This window comes from Paramormyrops kingsleyae, chromosome 6, assembly GCF_048594095.1.
Source record: "Paramormyrops kingsleyae isolate MSU_618 chromosome 6, PKINGS_0.4, whole genome shotgun sequence".
NCBI classification, from domain to species: domain Eukaryota; kingdom Metazoa; phylum Chordata; class Actinopteri; order Osteoglossiformes; family Mormyridae; genus Paramormyrops; species Paramormyrops kingsleyae.
Window position 1 is genome coordinate 34,580,459 of NC_132802.1, and position 23,195 is coordinate 34,603,653.

General features: G+C 46.5%; 1 protein-coding gene across 6 annotated transcripts in view; it reads right to left on the bottom strand.

The window, feature by feature from the left end:
* Window positions 1–4,868: 4,868 nt before the first annotated feature.
* rad54l2 (RAD54 like 2) overlaps window positions 4,869–23,195 on the bottom strand; it is a 49,449-nt gene continuing 31,122 nt past the window's right edge. For all 6 annotated transcript variants that reach the window (XM_072713118.1, XM_023821001.2, XM_023821003.2 and 3 more), the window contains 20 exons: window positions 22,919–23,135; window positions 22,631–22,758; window positions 22,199–22,342; window positions 20,100–20,335; window positions 19,333–19,515; window positions 19,110–19,243; window positions 18,269–18,465; window positions 17,237–17,579; window positions 16,758–16,935; window positions 16,117–16,326; window positions 15,908–16,026; window positions 15,429–15,547; window positions 14,796–14,895; window positions 13,915–14,120; window positions 13,180–13,355; window positions 12,893–13,089; window positions 11,640–11,836; window positions 11,461–11,550; window positions 11,163–11,255; window positions 4,869–11,049 (listed from right to left, as the gene is read on the bottom strand). In XM_072713118.1, coding sequence (XP_072569219.1) covers window positions 10,103–11,049; window positions 11,163–11,255; window positions 11,461–11,550; window positions 11,640–11,836; window positions 12,893–13,089; window positions 13,180–13,355; window positions 13,915–14,120; window positions 14,796–14,895; window positions 15,429–15,547; window positions 15,908–16,026; window positions 16,117–16,326; window positions 16,758–16,935; window positions 17,237–17,579; window positions 18,269–18,465; window positions 19,110–19,243; window positions 19,333–19,515; window positions 20,100–20,335; window positions 22,199–22,342; window positions 22,631–22,758; window positions 22,919–22,935 — 4,014 coding nt within the window. In that variant the 5' untranslated portion in view covers window positions 22,936–23,135 and the 3' untranslated portion in view covers window positions 4,869–10,102. The remainder of the gene's footprint in view (window positions 11,050–11,162; window positions 11,256–11,460; window positions 11,551–11,639; window positions 11,837–12,892; window positions 13,090–13,179; window positions 13,356–13,914; window positions 14,121–14,795; window positions 14,896–15,428; window positions 15,548–15,907; window positions 16,027–16,116; window positions 16,327–16,757; window positions 16,936–17,236; window positions 17,580–18,268; window positions 18,466–19,109; window positions 19,244–19,332; window positions 19,516–20,099; window positions 20,336–22,198; window positions 22,343–22,630; window positions 22,759–22,918; window positions 23,136–23,195) is intronic.

Here is a 23,195-nt window from a genome sequence, read left to right on the forward strand (position 1 = left end):
ACTGGACGTTTAACTAAATAAAGCAGCGTAACATTACAGTAACTAACAATAAATAAACCACTAACTTACGTGTACTATTAGAGCATTTATGTCATTTATTTAAACTTTACTTTAGCAGGTAAATTAAATGAATACCAGTTCTCACTGCTTTACGTGATATTCGGGAGAAATAGCAGGTTACGCATCGGAACAGCCTGGGAAGGCTGGGATACAAACGTCATGCGTGTAACTAAACTCTTCAGTCAATAAGGGAAAAGGTGTATCATCACGGAGGCGGTTCCAGTTTGTGCAGCCGGGTGAGAGGTCGCAATGCATCTAAAATAATACAGAGGACTAATGACAACAACCAGAAACAGCTTATCACATGGGGATCCCACACGAGGTTAACGAGGGAGCGTGGCACACGGAAGGAGCAGACGATCGGGGCAGGACAGGGGTAATGTTTGGATAAGATCTTTATCGTTTTGGAAGCCATTAAGAAAAAAATGCTCTTCTTGTTTTATCCTGTTCATTTTGTGTTTAAATACAAAAAAAAAACATATTTAGGTGCAATTTTGGGGGGCCTGGAACCAATTAATTGGTTTTCCATTATTTCTTATGGGAAAAATTCGATCAGAACTCGAACTCTTTAGAATTCGATCCGAAGTCCGGTATGGATTAAGTTCGAGAACCGAGGTACCACTGTATGTGGTCCGGCTACACTGTTTACATTCGTATCCGTTTGGCTACGTTCACACTGCCATGCTGAAGTGACTCAAATCGGATTTTTTGCCTTAATGTGACACAGATCTGATCTTTTCAGGGCTGTGTGGACACGCAAATCAGATTTGTGTCACTTTAATATGTGGTACTAAATCTCATACGTATCCGATTCGCGGCCATGCGACCTGAATGTGAACGCTCAGATCGGAATTCATGTGGCTTTTTGCTTATAGCCTACGTATGCGCTGACATCAGCCTGCACCGGCAGCGCAGGAAGGTAAAAATGGAGGAGAGCTGCGAATTCTTCGATAACAGTCAGTGGAAGGATGTAGAAGTTGGGGATTTAATTGATATTTGGGGAAATTAATCCGTTCAAGCTAAACTGGAACCTATCGTAATAGAGTAGTATTTGAAATAATTGCCAAATAAATGGCACAGCGCGGACACGAACATGGCTACAATGCCAAAGAAAAATAAAGAGCCTGAAGTCAAAGTTTAAGGAGGCAAAAGACTCGAATCGGGTTCATGGCTGCACAACGTGCCAATTTTAAGACCAGCTTTTTACCCGTGTAAAAACGTATTAATGTGTGCATGCGTGACGTTTCGGAGGACCGATGCGTTCATATTACAGTGAGATACCGGTCACTTGTACTTATTAATGTGAAGCGTCAAGATAGACAAATCCGATCTGAGTAAAAAATCGGAATTGAACGATGTGGCTGGCAGTGTCAACGTAGCCTTTGTGTAACAATAATCAAGAAGGTTGTGATAAAAAGGTTAAAAAAACACCAAACGATATAACTTTAAGATGATATACGGTATACTGTATATACATATAAGTTTCGCATATAAAATAAGATTGCGGTCATAAGTCAATTTTTGTTTTATAATGTCCTGATTAATATTTCAATAACGACCTGTAGGCCTATTATTTTTCAAAGTCGGGTATTTTCAGCTACCAGGTGTTTGTGATTGGAGTTTTTTTTCTTAAATACTCTGGGGATGGATGAAAAATACAGACGCTCCTCTACTTGCGAACGAGATACGTTCCGAACGGCTGTTCGTAACTCGAAATGTTCGTAAGTCGTTATTCAACATCATTTTAAGGGTATACACCAGAGGTCACTAACAGGCGGACCGCGGGCCGGGTCCGGATCCAGAAGCTGTCCCATACGGACCCGGACCGATAGCCAAAACATTGTTAGTATTTAAAACCTGACGGGACGCTTCTATTTTCTCCGGCGCAGCGTTTGTAGTATTTTCGGTAGTGGTTTAGCAGTAGAGCCGCCGTTTCCCACGCCAATGAACGTCAAGCGTCTTTGAACGCCAAGCAAGATGTAGTTCGGCGTATGCAGCCCTTTGTCTGCGCTAATGTGCCGTTAGTGTTAGTAGTAGCATCGAAGATAAAATCCACAACCAAAAAGCCGTAATGTTCCTAACAGAGAGACTGGTCTGGCCTGAAATCATAAAGCTGAACAGTTTTCAAATACAGTATGTATTATATAACATATTGGATAAATAGACGTAGTTTATTGTTGATTTCATGTTCGTTGAAGTTTCTGCTTTTTAACATATGTATAAAGTAATGTTATCTGTTATATAAATAAACTCGGGTGAAACAAAAAATGTACATTTTCATGGCTGCCAAATCTCAAGCATCTGCACTACAGCCAGCTGCCCAAAGTTCTTTGTCACGTGACAATAAATATTGTCAAAACGTTTTTCAATTGTACTGAATTAATTTGGTACTTCGAAGACCTCCTCAATCCCACCAACACGCCTTCTGACGTGGAAGCAGAGTATGGGGACTTGGGTGTGGACTGAGGTGGTTAAAAAGCTCCTCGGTGGTCGAGCCCCGGGGGTGGATGAGATCCGCCCAGAGTTCCTGAAGGCTCTGGATGCTGTAGGGCTGTCTTGGTTAACACGCATCTGCAGCATCGCGTGGACATCGGGGGCAGTGCCTCTGGACCGGCAGACCGGGGTGGTGGTCCCCCTCTTCAAGAAAGGGGACCAGAGGGTGTGCTCCAACTATAGGGGGATCACACTCCTCAGCCTCCCTGGTAAGGTCTATTCGGGGGTTCTGGAGAGGAGGGTCCGCCGGATTGTCGAACCTCGGATTCAGGAGGAGCAGTGTGGTTTTCGCCCCGGCCGTGGAACAGTGGACCAGCTCTATACTCTCCGCAGGGTTCTGGAGGGTTCATGGGAGTTTGCCCAACCAGTCTACATGTGTTTTGTGGACTTGGAAAAGGCATTCGACCGTGTCCCTCGGGGAGTCCTGTGGGGGGTGCTCCGGGAGTATGGGGTACCGGGCTTCCTTTTAAGGGCTGTTCGGTCCCTGTATGACCGGTGCCAGAGTCTGGTCCGCATGAGCGGCAATAAGTCGGACTTGTTTCCGGTGAGGGTTGGACTCCGTCAGGGCTGTCCTTTGTCACCGATTCTGTTCATAACTTTTATGGACAGAATTTCTAGGCGCAGCCAGGGCGTTGAGGGTGTCCGGTTTGGTGACCTCAGGATTAGGTCTCTGCTTTTTGCAGATGATGTGGTCCTGTTGGCTTCATCAGACCATGACCTTCGGCTCTCGCTGGGACAGTTCGCAGCCGAGTGTGAAGCGGCTGGGATGAGAATCAGCACCTCCAAATCCGAGACCATGGTCCTCAGCCGGAAAAGGGTAGAATGCTCTCTCCAGGTCGGGGATGGGATCCTTCCGCAAGTGGAGGAGTTTAAGTATCTCGGGGTCTTGTTCACGAGTGGGGGGACGATGGAGCGAGAGGTCGACAGGCGGATCGGTGCGGCGTCCGCAGTGATGCGGGCGCTGCATCGGTCTGTCATGGTGAAGAAGGAGCTGAGCCAAAAGGCGAAGCTCTCGATTTACCAGTCGATCTACGTTCCTACCCTCACCTATGGTCACGAGCTATGGGTAGTGACCGAAAGAACGAGATCGCGAGTGCAAGCGGCCGAAATGAGTTTCCTCCGCAGGGTGGCTGGGCTCTCCCTTAGAGATAGGGTGAGGAGCTCGGTCATTCGGGAGGGACTCGGAGTAGAGCCGCTGCTCCTCCGCATTGAGAGGAGTCAGATGAGGTGGCTCGGGCATCTGATTAGGATGCCTCCTGGACGCCTCCCTGGTGAGGTATTCCGGGCATGTCCCACTGGGAGGAGGCCCCGGGGAAGACCCAGGACACGCTGGAGGGACTATGTCTCTCGGCTGGCCTGGGAACGCCTCGGGATTCCCCCAGAGGAGCTGGATGAAGTGGCCGGGGAGAGGGAAGTCTGGGATTCCCTGCTGAGACTGCTGCCCCCGCGACCCGACCTCGGATAAGCGGGAGAAAATGGATGGATGGATGGATGGATGAATTAATTTGGTTTGACAGTCAGGTACTGATTACATGCAATGTTAGTACAGCTAATAGGCTACTTAAATATAGATCACACTAAATAGTTAGACATTATAATCTTCCGGACCTTTGCTTCAAGAAGTTCTCTCTAACTGGACCTCTTTAAATTTTAGTTGAATACCCCTGGTATACACAAATACAAAGAACTACGCTGCTGCACGGCGGGAGTAATAGCGGCCAGAAGTCGTACTAGGCAGAATTAGCGCGCAGAAAAATAAACTGATGTTGCGGACAGGAAACGGGAGCCCAATGAACACAATTTGTACTTACAGTCCTCGTTCGTATGTCTGAAAGTTCGTAAGTTGAAAGTTCTTAAGTAGAGGAGCGTCTGTATTTCACGGCAAACAATATTTTAGACACGTTCAGTAAAATTCATAGGAGCACTTTGGTTCTTGGACAGATTACCAATTTTTTTGTTGTTGTTGTAACCCTTCTAATTTTCACACAGCAATTGCGAAGTACTCTTGAATTACACCAAAGAAACTGATTGTGCTTGTGGTGTAGCCAACTACACTAAAACGGTAGCTTGGCTGTAGCATACCTACTTTTAATGAAGTAGCTTGTAGCCCGAATAGATACCATTTAAAAGTAGCTTCCCCAGCACTGTACACACACACAGATTGAATCTTATATATAAATGAACATTTTGTCAAATCGAAAATTATAATTATTTCATTGGCCAAATCAGCATAAAACACATGGTAGCGCATGAAATTTGATGTGACTATCAATGCTAAAAATACAGCAAATGCATGTTGCATCGGACAACCCCACAACTTTTAATTGCATACACAGTCTTTATTTTTCCATGAATAGCCAAATTAAAAAAATTCACACAAAATTGACATTACATTTTTTTTCCTGTAAAAAAAGTTAAACAGCAGAAGTGCTACTCGAAATAACAAGAACAGAGCAAAAATAAATGCGATCAACATTTATTTCCATTATTAAACAATAAAAAATAATCCTCGGAAACCACTAAAGGAGCATGCCCAAGCATTTCAGCAGACTGGGAAGACCAGCAGTATGACTATAAGCACAGTCGATCAGTTGTCCTCCTTTCTAGTACAAGCTACCTCATCGTGTTGGGCATGCTCTCTCACATGCCGTATGCAGCTCACGTAAGCAGCGATCTCACCATGTCATTTACTCATCTACTGCACATGGCAATGAACAGAGGACAATTAGCAGTTTTACTCAAACCAAAGGAGGTGTGCAGGGACCTAGATGGCCATACAGATAATAGGCCTTGAACATCTTAAAGCCATGTACGTACAGGCAACATTTCCATAAGGCAGCTCCCCAGTCTGCCACAAGCATCTGTAAAGACGACATTAAGAACAGTTTACTAGGTTATCCTATTGGAACACCAAATTTCTTCATGGTACTGTGCTTGCTGCCCATCAGTGTGGATTCATATCTGGAAATGTTTGTCACAGACCACAGTTATTCAGGCAATCCATGGAGTGGGGATAGAGTGGTTCCCAAATTTTTCATAAATTTTGCCTGTACCTATTGCCTTCAGAAGCTACACATTCATACACAGAGTTGTGTAACCAAAAAATAAAATATATATATATATATATATATCTATAATCAATGTGGAACTTCAGTGCTCTTTAGCACCACTGGAGATGTTTCTGGTCTCAGCATACCTCCCCTTTTGGTTAATGTTTTACAATACAGATCACACGGCAAAACACAGCAACACAGATCAAAATCAAAGGAGGCTCCCCCCAACGTTCTTTGGAGTAGATACACAGTATTGGAAAACTGACATCGAATAACCTGTTGAACACATATACAAATGTTGGATCCATCCTCAGATTTTCACGTTTTTTTTCAGTGTGGTAAGTTACAAAAAAAAGCACTTTTCTTGAAATATAATTGAAAATAACCTTTGCATAGCTAATGGTTTAAATCTAAGGCTTCTAGAAGAAGAAATTATCTGATTAATGATGTGGTAAAGGAGGGGAATCATACAGCTAAAAAAACAAATTGAGTTCACAGGAAATGGAGAAAAAACCTTAATCCACTTTGTCTTTAAAGTAAATCGCAACATTTATGAGTCTACAATGACTGTAAATGCAGGCAAACCAAAGTTGTTAAACCTTACGTTTGTATGTAGACACATACAAATTCCATTTTAGGTAGATTTAGCAACAAATCACATCCGCTTTACGTATATTTCACTCTGGATAAAATCTCAAATTATAAACATCACATGACATTTTTCACAATTGTTACATTTGGGGACTTAGAAAATGGCAAAACTACACGATGGTTAATTTGAAGAGATAAAATGAATGGTTCTGAATAATTATGTAAGTTCACATTTCACATCAACCAAAAGGAAACTATTTTCTGAACCACAGGAAAACATCAAGTTTGTGTTTTAAGAACTTCAATTGTGGTGAGGGGAGGTCAACTGTATCTTTGGCAAATGCCAGCATGAACTTGGTGAAAGGCGTCACCAGACTCCACATGATAAACAAATGGACTCCAGGCAAATAAAATGCACTTAAAGATCATTCCAAATACCTCTTGTTCCTTTTAGAAAAGACAAAAATGAGAAAGAAAATGAATTGTGCAGAATGAGTGTCATAGAGGACAACACTGGGGTAAAATTTCTGATGCGACAGTGAAGTCTTTTTAAACAACTTGCAAAAACTCACAGGATTTTTTTTTTTTTTGTGACAGTTTAGGTCAACAAGTGGACTGACATGACTGAGTTACTAATCAGCTGTCACCATAAAGTCGCTACATGAATTTACCCATTTACTTCAGGGTATTGTATAAATGTAGGCACATTGTTCTGTAGACCACTAAATGTGCCATGGCATGGACAATATGTGATTTACAGTTTGCATCATTCAAAAGTTGCTGTTCAAGAGCTCTTACAAAGACAAGATATGCTGGTCTCTAATCAATGAATTGAGAAATCCATTTAGGGTGCAGGAGAGGGGGTGCAGGACTTAGTTTCAGTCAAACTTCTCTTCAGAAGTCAGCATTTGGGGATAAAGTCCAAAGATGCAATTTGGGTTGATTCTATGCTCGAAATATAAACATCTGGTTGAATTTACTTGAATGAACCAGTATTTCACTATTTTTAAAACTGAAAATTTAAAACCCTGGGGTCTGAAATTTGTCATTTACAATAAACAGAAACTGCTTAATCCTTGCCAAAGTCAAATTTGAAGACAACAGCAGCAAGTCCCAAAAATTAAACTAAGGCTAAGATGTTTTAAAGTAAATGAGCTTGGAATGTCATTCAAAATATTTTTATTTTATTAACAAACGTAAAAAAAATACAGAACTGGAAAAAGTTATGTCGTTTGATACATATCAACTGATTGTGTTTATACAGACTTAGATGCTATTTCAGTTCCTTGTTCAGCATTACTGCATACAGCAGAATGCTCATAAAGGGAGAGGGGAAAAAAGCATGTTGGTCCCTACCTGCAATGGACTGATGGCTAATGTATTCTCAACAAAAACTGTGACCAAGATCTCAAAAGGTTCCTTTTAACAAGCAAGCTACCTGCTACTCCACGATCTATGAGAAGCTGAGTAAACAGCAGAATACCATGTCATTTATTCTGGCCGGCAGTAGCCTGTGGTGAACATACTGCTTGTGCTCATCGGTCCCAGGCTGCACGCACACTTTGGTCAGTTGTCCATTTCGCGAAATACAAAAATAAAATACACAATAATAAATATAAACCAACATAAATAAATTAATTAGGAAAAAAATTATACAATGGGAAAAAAATGTAAACTAACATTTTAAGGATGATATAAAAGAATAGAAAAGGTAACTAGTTTAAGAAAATATTGTTAAAAAAATGAATATAGTCTGGAGAAAGAAGAAGCACAACTTAGATTCATTTGACCTGCCAACAGCATCGTTTCTGACTTTGAGTAGCTGGAACGTGAAACGCCGTATTTTTGGGCCAGAGCAGTGCGAACACAGTGGGGTGGTTCCCAGATACATGCCATCTTTCCAAAGGCTTAAAATGCCACATGCCTCTTTCCACCTGAATTAATACACAGACTGTAATTAAGAAAAAAAAAATAATAAAAGGAAGCATAATTATCACCAAATGTATCTGAAAGTAGTATGTAAACAGCCTAGATTTTCTATACACACCCAAAACACAATTACAATCATACACACACACACACACACACACACACACACACACACACGCACGCACGCACGCACGCACGCACGCACGCAGGCAGAAAACAGCTACCCACATATGACTCTGCATCCTGCTCAACATAAAGCCAGAACCCTTCCATAAAGATGTCTCCAGCAAAGCAGTAGTGTGAAGCTGAGATGAGCAAATCCAGAAGTTAAAACCAAGGGTGACCTGCAGGCTTTCGGTGCTCCACTTTATAGGACCCTAAGGGGGAGGGGGGGGGGGGGGGAGAGACTGCAGTAGCCTTATTTATTAAATAGCCTTTCTGTTCACTTTTATGTCTTACATGGAAATGAAAAATAACGATGGTGTTATAGCTGGTAGTGTAAAAAAAAAAAAAAAGGTATATTCAGACTTCGTATATCTGCATATATTTGGTGTCGAGATGTATAGTGGATTGTTGCAAGTTCACACTCCTCCGTATAAAAGCTCAGAAGATGCTAACTTCCTTTCCAGCTCTCAGAAGATGGCAGCGGTCAGTGTTTGGCACGTGCTCTATTTCAAACTTTCCTCGGACACATTCTGTTCTCCCGGTTTGGTGTACTTACGCACACGGGTTGGGGTGTGAGAAGGGTGCTTGGTCACTCCACCCGTCATTCCAGAGCAACGGGGAAAGGCCAGGCTGTTTTTTAAAATCATAATTTTATTTTTAAACATAAAGTCTTGAAGACAAAAGTGGTGTGTGAAGCAAAAACCACTGGCACAATTTGGGGCCAGCTTCCAGGATGGATGCAGTGATTACTGTGAGATAGCACATCTGCTGAAGGACAACAGGCTAGAGTCTGGTTTGGAGCGGCTGTCTATGATGTCTGAGTCTGACTGTTGACATTCCGTGAGAAAGCAGCAAGGCGACTGGACTCACTGTCCCTCGGGACATGTGGGCTGTACCTGCTATACTGTTTGCTGGTCTCTGCAGCCCCCCTTCCTCACGATTAAAAGAAAAATGCTTAAATGGCCTCAACAAAACCAACACCTGCTTGTCAATCCTGTGGCAACAGGTTGTCATTAAAGGCTGAAATGAAAATACATTCTTTGAGCTTTTAAGGTTTTACTGTTTTCTCATAGAAATTCTGTTGCAACAAACCAGGAGTACAGGTCCCCCCCCCCCCAAACCCCAGGAGTTTGAGTTCGTTTCACCCCAATCATTTTCCCATCATTTCCAAACATGACCCCTCCCCCCTTCCCCAACTTGCCTGCATTTCCAAGGACTAACCAGAACAGTTTTATAACCCTTTGGGCAATTTTATGATCATGACCACCATTTATAAAATTATTAATAATATTAGCAATAATAATTAGGATCAAAACAATCAGATCACTGATATTTTTTTCCGTCCCAACAGGTGTACTACTTCCTAGACCTATCAAACTAGCAAATAAACTAGTCTAATCACCTGTTTTAATAAAGAAAACATTTCAAGACAACAACTACGCTGACCTGCCAGACACTTCTGAACAGACAGCACCCCCCGGAGGTACGTGGGAGTCACTGCAGGTTAGAGCCCAGTGCCCAGTGTGCGACAGCAGCCGGCGACCCCTCATCCCTTCCCAATTCTCTCATGCTCAGCTTCTTCTCATTTACCTTTAACGTTCAGTAATTTCAGCATAAGGATTTGTTTTATTGTCCAGTTTCTGTATCAGGTCCCGATCTTCTCTCTCTGTCCCTCTCGTGAGAAGAGTGTGGGGCAGGGCAGACGGCGTGGGTGTGTGTAGAGGAATCTTTAAGCCTCCTCCTCCATTACTCATCTTCTACCTCTACCCCAGCGCCCACCTCCCCCCCCAGCCCAGAAAGCGGAGAGGAGCTCATTGTTCCATCACCTCGATCACGTCATCGTCAGAGCTGCTGCCTCCGTTTTCTGAGACCGTGTGCACGTCCGGCTGCCTCAGTGCTGCTCCCAGGAGGCTAGGGGTAGGAAAATGTGAGAGGAAGCTGGACCCTGTAGTACCTGAGGAGGCAGAGAGTCCCCCGCCTGGGAGCAGCGGGTTCGCGTACATTCTGGCCTCAGGCATCAGTGACTGGCCATAGGCCAGGGGGAATCCGGGTGGGAGTATTCCGGCCATACTGGGGTTGAGCATAAAGTGGGGCAGGGAGGCCGACGTGGACCCAGCAGCAGTGGAGGACGCCATGGAGGTGGTGGACACCGGGGATGCCGCCGAGGATGAGCTGGGCAGGCTGCTGCTGCCCACGCTGAAAGGGTCAGAGGTCATGGGAAACATAAGGCGCGGGTCGCCCAACTGGCCATGCGACTGGAAGTAGGGTGGGCTGGCTCCCATGAACATGGTGTGGCCCATGGAGCCCAACAACGCCGGGTTGAGACCCAGGGACGGAAGGCCGTAGTTGCCGGTGAGCGGGAAGCCCTGTAGCGCCAGGGACCCGGAGGTCCGTTTGCCGGAGGCCGGCTTGCCATGGGTGCGCTCGTCAGAGGGTGGCGTGGGGGCCTTGCGCTTGGCGCCCCGCAGGTCCAGCGCTGTGGTAGCGTTTGCCCCTGGCTGTGAGCCCATCACATCGGCCTGGGCGCTGCCTGTCTCGCTGGTGCTCTCCGGCGTCGCCGCCATCACCGACCCTGCCGGCTTACTGCCTCCACAGTCTTCAGCGGCCCTGACGCTGTATCTCTGCAGCTCACTGAGGATCTCGGGGCTGCTGGGAGACACGGGCCGCGCCAAGCTGTCCGGGCTCAAGTGCTTATGGTCGAGGGAGACGCAGCCGTTACTGCCGTTGCTGGGTGGCTCCTCGGATGACCTCTGAGCATCTGTGTGGAAGCAGGATAAGCAGGAAATAAGATAAAACCAGGCAGGGGTGCTTCCTATGTCAGCCAGGGGAAAGGACAGCAAGTCTAAAGGGGTCTGAACAGGCCCATCGCACCTCGCTGTGTGGCTGCGCTCTCATCTCCTGATCTCGCCTTCCCCGCTGCACGAATGGCAAAGATCCTCCCATCGCCTGTTCGGATGTAGGTCCCTAAGGGGGTTGGATTGAGGACGACAACAAACAAACAATATTCTTTCAGCTAAACTCGCTCACCAATCTCCTGTATGCCAGGAATAGAGTCCAATTAATCACAAGGATGACACAACGGGGACTGGGGTCACGTGAGTGTTGCAGACTGTATGTGGGAGCCGGGTGAGTGGATGTGGGTTAGATGAACTGAACGCGAGGCAGTTACCTTTGGTGCCTCTGATCACGTGAATGCTCTCTCCGGCACTGATGCGTGCCTGGACATCCGAGCTGCTGTTGCTTCCTGGAATCACAATGTCTGAGGAAAAAAACAAAACAGGCCCCAGCTGACAAGCTGAAACACTCCCTCTCTACACGTCATGCTATAGCCAGGTGGCGAAGCCAAACCTGTGGTGGTGACGATCTTCTGTACAAAAACACCAGCCTTCTGGAGGTAGTTGACAGGAAAGTGGACACCTGAACTAGGGCCAGCCAATGAGGACCCTGAGCTCAGGGACACCTGCCGAGGCATCATGGGAATAGGAGTGGACTGGACTGGGCGGACACTAGCTACTGGCTTCTCGTCTGACCGCGGTGGAGGCCGCCTTTGTAAGAAAAGGACAAAATGATGGCATAATGATAAAATCTGTCAGGGTTAAAAAAAAAAAAAATACACAGCCTATTTACATTGCAAAGTAGTACATCTAAGTCTGCAGCTGAAAAAAGTCATTAGTAACGTGCAGCAGTGAGTATCAAACTCCCGTGAGCATGTCCAAGAGGAGCAGTGAGTATCAAACTCCCGTGAGCATGTCCACGAGGAGCAGTGAGTATCATACTCCCGTGAGCATGTCCAAAAGGAGCAGTGAGTATCATACTCCCGTGAGCATGTCCAAAAGGAGCAGTGAGTATCAGACTCCCATGAGCATGTCCAAGAGGAGCAGTGAGTATCATACACCCGTGAGCATGTCCAAAAGGAGCAGTGAGTATCAAATTCCCGTGTATATGTCAGAGGGGAGCAGTGATCATCACAGACTGCCCTGAGTGTGCCAGAGAGGAGTAGTGAGATGGCTCAAGCATGTCTGAGAGTAGCAGTGAGTATCAGACTCCCATGAGCGTGTTTTTGAGAAGAGTACTGAGAATCAGACTGTCATGAGCGTGTTTGAGAGGCATAGAAAGTATAAGATTCCATGAGTGTCTGCAGGGCAGAGACTCCAGTGAGTCTGTTTTTGAGAGGAGCAGAGAGCATTAGACTTCTGTGTGTCTTTGAGAGGAGCAGAGAGCATTAGACTTCTGTGTGTCTTTGAGAGGAGCAGAGAGCATTAGACTTCTGTGTGTCTTTGAGAGGAGCAGTATGAATCACAGACTGCTATGAGTGTGTTTGAGAGGAGCAGAGAGTATAAGATTCCATGAGCATGTCTGTAAGTAACAGAGAGCAGACTCTTGAATGTATTTTTGAGAGTAGCAGTGAGTATCATAATGCCCTAAGCATACATGAGAGGAGCGAGCAGAGAGTATTAGACTCCCATGAGTATGCCTGAGAGGAACATTAAGAATCACAGACTGCTATGAGTGTGTTTGAGAACAGCAGTGAGTATCAGACTGCTGCAAGTGTGTGTCAGAGGAAAGTGAGCAGGGCACAGGAAGGCTTTTTGGTGCCCTACCAGTTGCGTTGGCTGAAGGCGGGGATGTTGGTGAGGCTCTGGTCGCTGGCTGGGTAGTAGTGCGCGTACGAGGGCCTTGTGTAGGGCACAGAGGCACGCTTCTCGTCCTCATAGCCCTTCTTAGCGGCCTTCTTCTCCGCTTTGGTGAGCTTCATTTCCTTGCGGTCCATCAGGAGCGAATCGTGGTGGAAGGGTTGCTGATAGGAGACATCAGTGACATGATGCATGTTTGTTTGCACCCTCTCTGCAGGGAAACTCAGGAATGACTCATTAGTGGGAGTGTGTACCTTGGTGATGAGATGGGGGTAGAGGAAGCAGGCCTGCTGGATGACCGTCTCCAGGTCTCCTGTGGTGTCTAGGTGAACCCGGTGAGGATCAGGCTCTTCCTCCACAAAGTGCAGCAAGGACTCCACCTCCCGGCGAGTGAAATTCAGCACCGGGTTCAGATCATCAACCACTCGGTCTGGGACAGCAGGGAGCAGAGGGGCATGACATCACCACAGGCACATGGGCACGACAGCTAAGAAAACCACTTTAAATTAGGTGCATGGCACTGGGCTTGTCAATATCGAAGACACCTTTACAGCCTGCACATCTCAAACATAAACAGAAGCATTTCAGGTTGAATATATCGCGGGTAAATGCAAATTTCAATGTCTAGGCCTGGATGCCATCCATCCATCCATTTTCTGAAACCACTTGTCCTATTCAGGGTCACGTGGGGTCTGGAGCCTATGGGTGCAAGGCAGGGAACAACCCAGGCTGGGGTGCAAACCCATCGCAGAGCACAGTCACACACCATTCACTCACACAAGCACACCTATTTGCAATTTGGGAACTCCAATTAACCTCAGCGTGTTTTTGGACTGTGGGAGGAAATCGGAGTACCCAGGGGAAACTCCACGACGACATGGGGAGAAGATGCAAACTGCACACACATGGAGCCACGGTGACGAGTCCACCGTGCCACACTCCTCCTCCTTTCCATCTCCCCGTCACACCTGTGCAGCCACACCTCTTACCGGACATGCCCTGCTTGGAAATCTGCCGGTCATAGATTTTCTTCTCCAAGGTGTAGTCACACACCAGGCGGTAAATGTAACAGGGCTTCCTCTGGCCATATCGGTACACCCTGCAGACGGCCTGTGCGTCGTGGCACGGGTTCCATGAGGCGTCGAACACCACCACCCGGCTGGCCCCGATCAGGTTCACGCCAAGGCAGCCTGCCCTGCAGGCCACACAGGACACTGGCTTAAGCATAAAGCAGTTCATTCATTCATTTCATACACTTATAATTTCTCAGTATATTTACCAAAGTCATCACTAATTGTTCACCCCACAAAGTGACCACCCCTGTCATCATCTGTTTACTCTCTTACCTTCTGGGAGGCGCTACAGAGCACCTCTAGATCTAAGAACAGTTTTTTCCAAGGGCCATAACTGGATAAATCTAAACACTGCCCCCCCCCTACACTGTGTTACATTCAGCTGCAGTAAATATGCAATAATGGGACAATATTACTTTTAAATTCAAGCTTGGCATAGAAGAAAATTTCATTGGACTTCGGTTGTCTGTCTGTCTGTCGGGTCTGTCTCACCAATGGAGACCCCACATTAGTCATTAAAATATACTTTGGGGATCCAACATCACCCCCAAAGATGACAGTTTCCCAGGGGGTTCAAAATTTCTAACTACACCCCTGAATCAAGCATCACGCACATTTTCCATGAGTATTGAGTCTACTACCTTCTGGCCACAAACAAACTTCCTGGTGTTGCCAGAGACAGACACACACACACACACACACACACACTTCTGAATCTCACTGCATGAGTACCTGTCAAAACAGTAGCTATGCAGCCATGCGGGATGGTTTTGGGGAGGGGAGGGGGCCATACTGACCTGGTGGAGAGCAAGAACAGCCAAGCTGCATCATTCGTGGGGTCGTTGAACTGATTGATGAGACGCTCTCTCTCAGATGCCGACGTGCTCCCATCCAGCCCTGCAGGGACCAACCACGCACCGCAAGCTCAACTGAATGCACCTGCATCACTCGAGGCGCAGTCTGAATGATACTCCACCACGGCCCTCCAAAGCCTCACATTATCCATCACGTTACCCACTCGTCCAGCAGACACCCTTGCTGTGATTAACACCTCGTCCTATTACACAGATAGGCAATTACCATATAATTTCTGCTCAAGAACTTGGAAGCCCTGAATTACTAACAATAGGTACTCTAGCGTGCGCGCACACACACACACACACACACACACACACACACACACACACATATATACAGCTGGCAGCTTTAAAACTGCCATCCAACAAATAAAATGAGAATGCATGAAGGATAGCTATAACGGAATGAAGAAAATGAAGTGAAAAATGTCCAGCAGGTGGCAGTATAGGTATAGGCTCTCTATAGCCATGCAAGGAAGAGAGTCAGAATGGAGGAGCGCTGCTGGCGAACGGCGGACGGGAATAGAGGAACAGCTTATTCGAAATAGTCAATAGGGAAGGAGTGACACTCACTATAGTAGTTGACGTTGCGAACCCAGTTCTGGCTCTGGCCCTCTGCATTAGCTTTGCCTAGAGGCATCGGCCTTTTGACCAGGAACTCCTCGATTACGGACAGCGTAGACAAGCTCTGACTGATGATGCCAGAGGCGTGCAAGTTCAGTGAGCATCCGAGGTTGAAATGGCACATCCACATACACGAGATAAGGGACAACAATGAGAGAACACTAACATTCAAAAGGGCTCTAACAAATACCCGGACAGCTGGAAGAGGTGAGACATAATCTGAAGTCAACAGGAAGCCTATGAGAGCTGCTGGCTGCCACTGGCATTTACAGTGAAGAGTGACATCACTTCTGGGACATGGCTCTTTATTTTAATCTAAGTGGTGAGTAGTGAGCTATTTAAATGTATTTGGGCTTGTAATTGAAGCATTTCTCAAGACCACATGTTCTGAGTCAAAAGTCCCACAAATTTACATTCTGGTTTCCCACCTGAAGACCAGAACTTTGTCCCTCTGGCTGACGCTCTTGTCGATCAGGTGAAATAGCAGCACCATCTTTGCAGAGTTCTCCAGAACCCCGGTTTGGTAGTTGGCCATGATATCCTTTGCCTGACAAAGAGCAGGACAGGCGTAACGGTATCACCCCACGCACCTTCTGCTCTCGGTGTGAAGCAGCAGACAGAGGGCCGAGCACCATACCCATTCGTACGTGATGACTTGGTTGGCTTTCTCGTGCAGGATGCCGATCCCAGGCACGCCAAACCTGCTGTTAGCCGAGTCCGCCGGCTTCCCTTTCAGGCCGGGCGCAGGGCACCGGTTACTGTTGAGGTCATCCAGGTCGAGGTCCTGCTCACTGGCCAGGTTCTCCTTCTGCAGGGCTTCATACAGAACATCTGGGTGGTTCCAGATCTGTAAATACAGTGAGGCAATACTGACTCATATACAGTTACTCACAAAAGTAATCCATTACAGACAGACTACAAATTCAGACTACAAATTCAGATCAAGGTCTTAATTCAACCAACTAGTTGAGTATAAAAAGTGACAGTCACAGAGTACTCATCTACTTTCTTGAAACAAAATCTCTGAATTTGTACTTTCTGCACCGGAACTTTCCACCTGTCTGTCTAACGGATTACTTTTGCCTGTACTGGCATACTTTTGTGGGTAACTTCCCCAACACCGCTCATAAATGCGCATGGAAAAATTGAAAGAGTGAATTCTGCAGAACCTTAAGCAGCCCCCCCCCCCCCCCAGGTCCCCTCAGCCTCTTTGCCGATCATATCATCCGCCAAGCGCTTCCAACAGAAAAGGCCAATCGGCCCTCCTGGCAGCCTCACCTTGCAGCAGACACAGAAAGCCTTGAGCGGGTTGAGGCTCAGCCAACCGCTGTTCCCGGCCTCCCGGAAGCGGTTCATGAACTCGGTGTACAGAGCCCGCTGGATGGGCGACAGGCGCACCAGAACCACATGCTCTTGCTTGGAGGGGAGCTGGCACCTCAGCACATCGTGCCCTCGCCTGGGACAAATACAGACAGGTGAGCGACCGGGGCCCCGTTTCCATGGCAACAGGGCACGTGACCAGGCAAGCCCCCCGCACACACCAAATCATGACCAAAATTACCAAATATCTAAACCAAATCATAACAATGCCATGAAGCGAAAATAAATCAAATGCAGAAACTGAAACAAACTGCAAAATATGGCCTAAAAAGTTAATTGCACAACTTCCAAAATATGTCTGCAGTCGGCGGCATGCTTGTCTTCTGTGTTGAACAGATGCGCTGTGCCCATCCCCCCACCCACCCCCACCCGCTTACCGCTGCACAAAGCCCTCCAGCAGGCTGTGCAGCACGTGGCTGCGGTAACGCATGAGGCGCACGTCCTGTGGCGTGCTGTCCATGCACTGCCCGTTGAGGATGGGTCGCTCGAACATGTTGCTGAACTCCTGCCGCGTGCCCAGGAAGTCAGGCCGCACAAAGTCCACCATGCACCAGTACTCGATGAGGTTGTTCTGCAGCGGGTAGCCGGTTAGCACCACACGTCGCCGCGACCGGATGCTCTTCAGCGCCTGAGACGTGCTGGCGTGGCAGTTCTTGATACGGTGGCCCTCGTCACATATCACCACGTCCGGGCCCGGCCGCGACAGGGCTTTCTCCACGCCTGAAGGGGGCGGGAAACATTAGGGAAGCAAGGTCCCCTCCTTTGAGACCTCGCCTTCAACATTCCCCTGGATGACGCAGGGGGCTCAGCCTACACACCATATAATCTATGCAATAGTAATGTACCAAGCTCCACCAGGTACTGATTTGGTGTTGCGAATTAAGTACATAGGGCCTGTACTAGCTGGGACACTCTGCAGCCCCCCCATGACCCAGGACTGGATACATGGCTGGAAGATGGATGTAGCCTTTAAACATACAGCAGCCTGCCATAAACATTATTTCATGAGGAACATGGGCTGTTCATGAATCACGAGCCCATCTCACATGGCCGACAGAGTGGCGGATTGCCTGTCAAGGGGGGTTTCTCAATACCAACAAGTATGATCTTTGCATTCTTATCTTGGCAAGATTGGTCAAGCTAACTTGCCTCCCAAGAACAAACCTGGGGGCCAATGAATCATGGGATTGGTCTCATTTGGTGGGGATGCAACCAATTTATCCTTGATATTTGAGGCGGGACAAGAACGGCTTTCTGGGATTTTTACCGTCCTCCGTCCGAGTTCTGTTCTTGAGTACTGGAACTGGTCTTTGGCAATGGAAGATGACGCAAAACAGGTACGCGAGAACACAAGTACAGTCAAGTACACATGCTGAGAAACACCCAAGGGCCCAGAGTGTCACTCGGACCTTTCAGCAGCTCCTGCTGCCGGTCTTCTTCGTCCAGATCAATGATGACCGGTGCCGCCGGCTTCTTGGACTTCTTCTTACGTCCGGTGGCGAAGCTCTTCTTCAGTGACAGCAGGCGGTACATCTCGTACCCCATGAGGAGCACACCACCCTCCACTGACCAATCGCCTATCACCTTGGCACGAGCGGTCATGGTCCTGGGGCAAAAGCAGACCACATGCAAGTCAGCGCCGCAGAGCTGGGCCTATACACACGGCACCCCAAACCTCGCCCCCCTACACCTGAATCATTACTACTTATCTATTGCATCACTTTTATAAGACTTAAGTACAATAATATCAAAGATGGAAAGTTCAGGTCCATAAAGTACTAATCTAGACCAAGATTTTGTGTCAACCAACCAGATACCTACTTTGTGACTGTGACTCTTGATAATCAACTGGTTGGTTGAAACAAAAAACTTTGGTCTGGATTTGTACTTTATGGACATGAACTTTCCACCTCTGAATGATACTACATCACTTGGCAGACAAAACCAAATGGTGCTGGTTACCAGCATAACCAGAATAATGCACGCTGGTTATGGCAGCATTTTTTGCCTTTTACTGCCGGTGGACCAGCGTCATTAAGAAATATTGCTGGTGGACCAGCTTCACGTGCAGGTAGACCAGCATAGCTATGCAGCTCCACCAGCTACACCAGCACCAACCATGCTCGCCTACACTGGTTTTTTTTCTCAGCACCTGTTCATTTGGGTTGAACAAGACAAAATCATCAAAATGGACAATAGAGTTCCAATGCTGCAAAATGAAGTTATAAGCAGAAGATGTGGGGCACATACTTATGCTCATCGTTAAGGATGTGCACTCTGAAGGTCCGAGGCAACACGTTGGCGGGGCTGGTCTCTGGGATCAGGGCTTCAGGGGAAGGCAGCCACATGTTGAATTCCGCGAGCCAGTTCTGTAGCGTGTTCACCTGGGGCGCCAGAAGGGAGGCTCAGCGGGGGGGGGGGGGGGTGTGATGTGCACAAGGACAGGCTGCTGGGCAGCACGAGGAACACTCACCGGGACAATAGCCAGCACAGTGTGAGCTCCGGTGTGGCGAAGCAGGATGTCGACGAAGGAGATGACCTGCAGAGTTTTGCCCAGGCCCATGCTGTGGGCCAGGATGCAGCCAAAGCCGCTGCTGGTCCTGTACCTCTCCAGCGATTCCACCAGGTTATCGTAGAGGAAGCGGATCCCGCCGATCTAGGAGGGGAGGAAATAGGGAGGGTTCATACAGGCTCATCCGTGTTGAGCCTTTGTGCGGCGCTACAGGTTAGAAATCTGTCCATTTCCGGAAGGTTAACAGTTTGAACGGCATAGCTGGCAGAGAAAAGCAGGTTTACTTACCACGCACATTTTGGTCAAAGGCCATGCAAAGTGCTTTACATATGAAGTCAGGCATAAGAATGTCAAACAAGTTTAAATAAAACAAGAGAATAAATGTATAAAAGTAAATTGTGTCACCATTGTGCCTTTAACTGCAAAAAGGGGCAGCAGGGAAACAGCTGTGCTTGTGCTCTGACCCAAACCCTTGTTATTGCCTGTATTTGTGTGTCTATGTTTGAGAGGCAGTGAGATGGCAAGTGTAAAAAATATCAAAAGTATCTCAGATGGTAACTATCACTGTCCAATAAATAAAGATGCAACAACTTTTCTGGAGCCCCAGCTCAAGCGATGCAAAAGAAAATGCGTAACCAAAATGAATGTAGAGTCTTGAATGTAGAGTCTGAATGTAGAGTCTGAAACAGAGGTATGCAGTTATGATAAATCAGAGAAGGTCTTTGAACCTGGTGGGGCTTGACCACCCTGGCGATCTGTGGAGCCAGGTAGAGGTCCCTCTCGTTGGAGGGGTGGTTGATGTTGACCAGGACTCGGCCATCTGCGTCGGGCTGGTTGAGTGTGTCGTTGACATGGGCCCCGCTGCTCTCCTCGGTGCCCGGTGTCCCCGCCCTGTCTTCCTCCCCGTTGGTACCATCACTGATCTGCGGGGTGTCATCCTCTCCGGAGCTCAGCTCGATCACATCTGATATTTAGATATTCATAATCTGCTCGGTTCCACCAGAGATGGGCACAGGAATACCCCAAACACAGACTCAGCTCAAGTAACGAAACCAGGTCAAATCAAATTTAATCTTCACACATACAATAGCCCTTAAATTAGTGTTTAGCAGATCTGCAGCAGTACTCAGTTTAGCAGCTAGTGTGTATATTTGCAGGCTCTCAGACTTGGTGGGCGCGTGTTTAAGTGTCAGCTACCTGACAGTCACATAAGACACGCCAACATTTAATGATCAACCACAAGAAAGAACACTTATGCAACTCATTTGAATGGCTAGTTACACAAGCAGGGATTACAGTCTGGGGACCACTTACATAACCCAGGATAAAAATGCCTGCAGGTTACAACTTGTTGGTAATCAGGATTAAATGACACTTGTTCTAATGGCCCAGTTTAAATGCTTCTGTCTCTACACCCAGTTATTCCCATGTCTTATGAAGGACTTCTCTATTAGGGAGAAACTGGTGGGATTCATTTGGCACTTTTGTAAATTTTGATTTGGCCAACAGGAAATGCACTGGAGCTCAGTGTAGTTCAGTGGGACAGGGAAGATCCTCAGCTTGGATGCTAAGATCAGCAGAGTAAATACTAGGAATCCCTTAAGCTCAACTGCTGCATGCTGGCTGACCCCAAAGTTCCTATAGACACATGCATGCAAAAAGTCTGCGGAAAACAAAATAGTCCTAGATAACTGTGCTAGGGGTGTAAAGATGCACTTTAAGCACTTTGACACAATGTGAAAATGCACTGTATAAATAAAACTGAATATAATGTTATGTACAGTACTGTATTATAGTGTATTTGAATTACACATAGTTCAGTAATTTAATTTGTACAATACTGTAATTTGAGAAGCGTTTGAAACAGCTATACTGTATTTTGAAATCATCAATAAAATTAAGTTAATAGTGATGCTGTCCATTCTATTATCTTATATTCCTATAATATATATACAAATGTCAATTAGATGGTAATGTGCTTGAGATAAAGAAAAAATGTCAAAATCAGTTATAATGATCATCCGCTTAAATGATCAGTTTCACCCAGACAGACATGATCACTATAAGCAGTTACCACTGTAGTCCTGCTTCCTGGTTGTGCGCTGTTGCGTTTGGATAAACGCACAAAGTAGCTGAATTGGCATGTGAATTTCCAAAATGTAGAATGGCGGATAAAGGTTTATTAATATTCACAAAGGAAGCACTACCTAATGGATCCTTGCACTATAAGGCTTTTAGGAAACTTTCCCATTTCGTAATGCAGAACAATCTCTCTAAAGATCAACATAATCATTGCACTATGTTGGTTTTGGTAAATGTCTGTTTTACTGCACAAAAAAATAGCGTTGGTCAAGATTCTGAGGTAGGTAGGTAGGTAAGTAAAAAGTAATGATATCTATAAAGATGTACAACAAACTGATTAAACTTCATTAATATTCAAATTTATCAGCATCAGAGCTAAAGACGACTACTGAAATAATAGAAATGATTGCGTTGGATGACCAGCCATTTACTGTAGTGGTGGACAAGGGATTTCGTCAGGTCATTCACCAATTAGAAGTGCTTAGGTTATCAAAATAATCAAATAATGGATTAATACAATCAAACTGTGATAGACATTAGAGATTTCCGATGCATCGAATTGTTCCGTCAATAATCATAATCAAATTGAATCACCTTGGAATCAACAATTTACACAACTAGCCTCTACTCATATGTACAAATGACAAATTAATATTTTCTGTTCAGAAAGATCCCATAATACACCAACACACGTAGCCACATCACTCAGACAGAAAGCCACATCACTCAGACAGAAAGCACTCACCATCCTTGGCGGCCTTGATCACCGGACCCCCGGTATCATCCTCGCTGGCGCTGGCACTGCTGTCCAGGCAGATCACCTCCTGCTTAGCGACCGGGGTTGATGATATGCTCTGGGGTACATCTGCCAGCCTCAGAACACCATCCCCTTGAGGAAGAAACAAGAAGAGATGAAGACCAGTGGGTAGCACATAAGGAGGAAAGAGCATAGGCTGACTAATTCCTTGTACATCTACAAGAAAAAACGCAAATCTGCTTAGAGCTATGCACTGATTTGTATTCTTGCTATACCAATGAAGACATATTTTGGTTTCTCAGTGGACTTTAGCACCAGCACCAAACCCTCCTGAAGGAAACTGCCATACTAGGCACAAGCTTTCCATGCTCCATTCTTAGCTCTTGGGGGCCTCATGCTCCTGGCACCTTGGAGACTCACCTTGTGTGAGCTCTGGGAGAGGCACTGGGAAGTCTTTCCTTTGCTGCTCTAGCCTCTTCCGCCTCTCCAACTCCTCCTGCTGGGCAGCTTTGGTTACGGCTTCTAACTGTTGCTCTCGCAAGATCTTGCTGAACAATGGAAAGCAGGGGGGTGGGGGGTCAAAAAAACATCCCTGAAGGGGAGAATTTTACTGGTGTGTACAATAAATAAAATTAACAAACTGGTCATTATTTGCTATCAAATAAGAAGGTCGCAAAGACATTAATGAAGCACGATCTAACAGATTACCGAATGTTCCTTCGCATATGAGCAGGCTTAGAGATCCTCTTCTTGGTGCTGCCAAGGGAGACCGAGCTGTGGCTGTCTGGCTGGGAGGAGGGCCGTGATGAGGGCCGCGATGAGGCCTCTCCTGACGGTGAGGTAGATGGTGGGGTGCCCTGCCACCCCAAGGTGTCCCCTCCCTGGGCTTCATTCTCTGTGCTGAAAGAGGTCCCCTGAGGATGCTCTGCATGGGACGGGGGGGGAGAGAGGGAGAAAATGCAGGAATGGCAAGATGCACAATTAA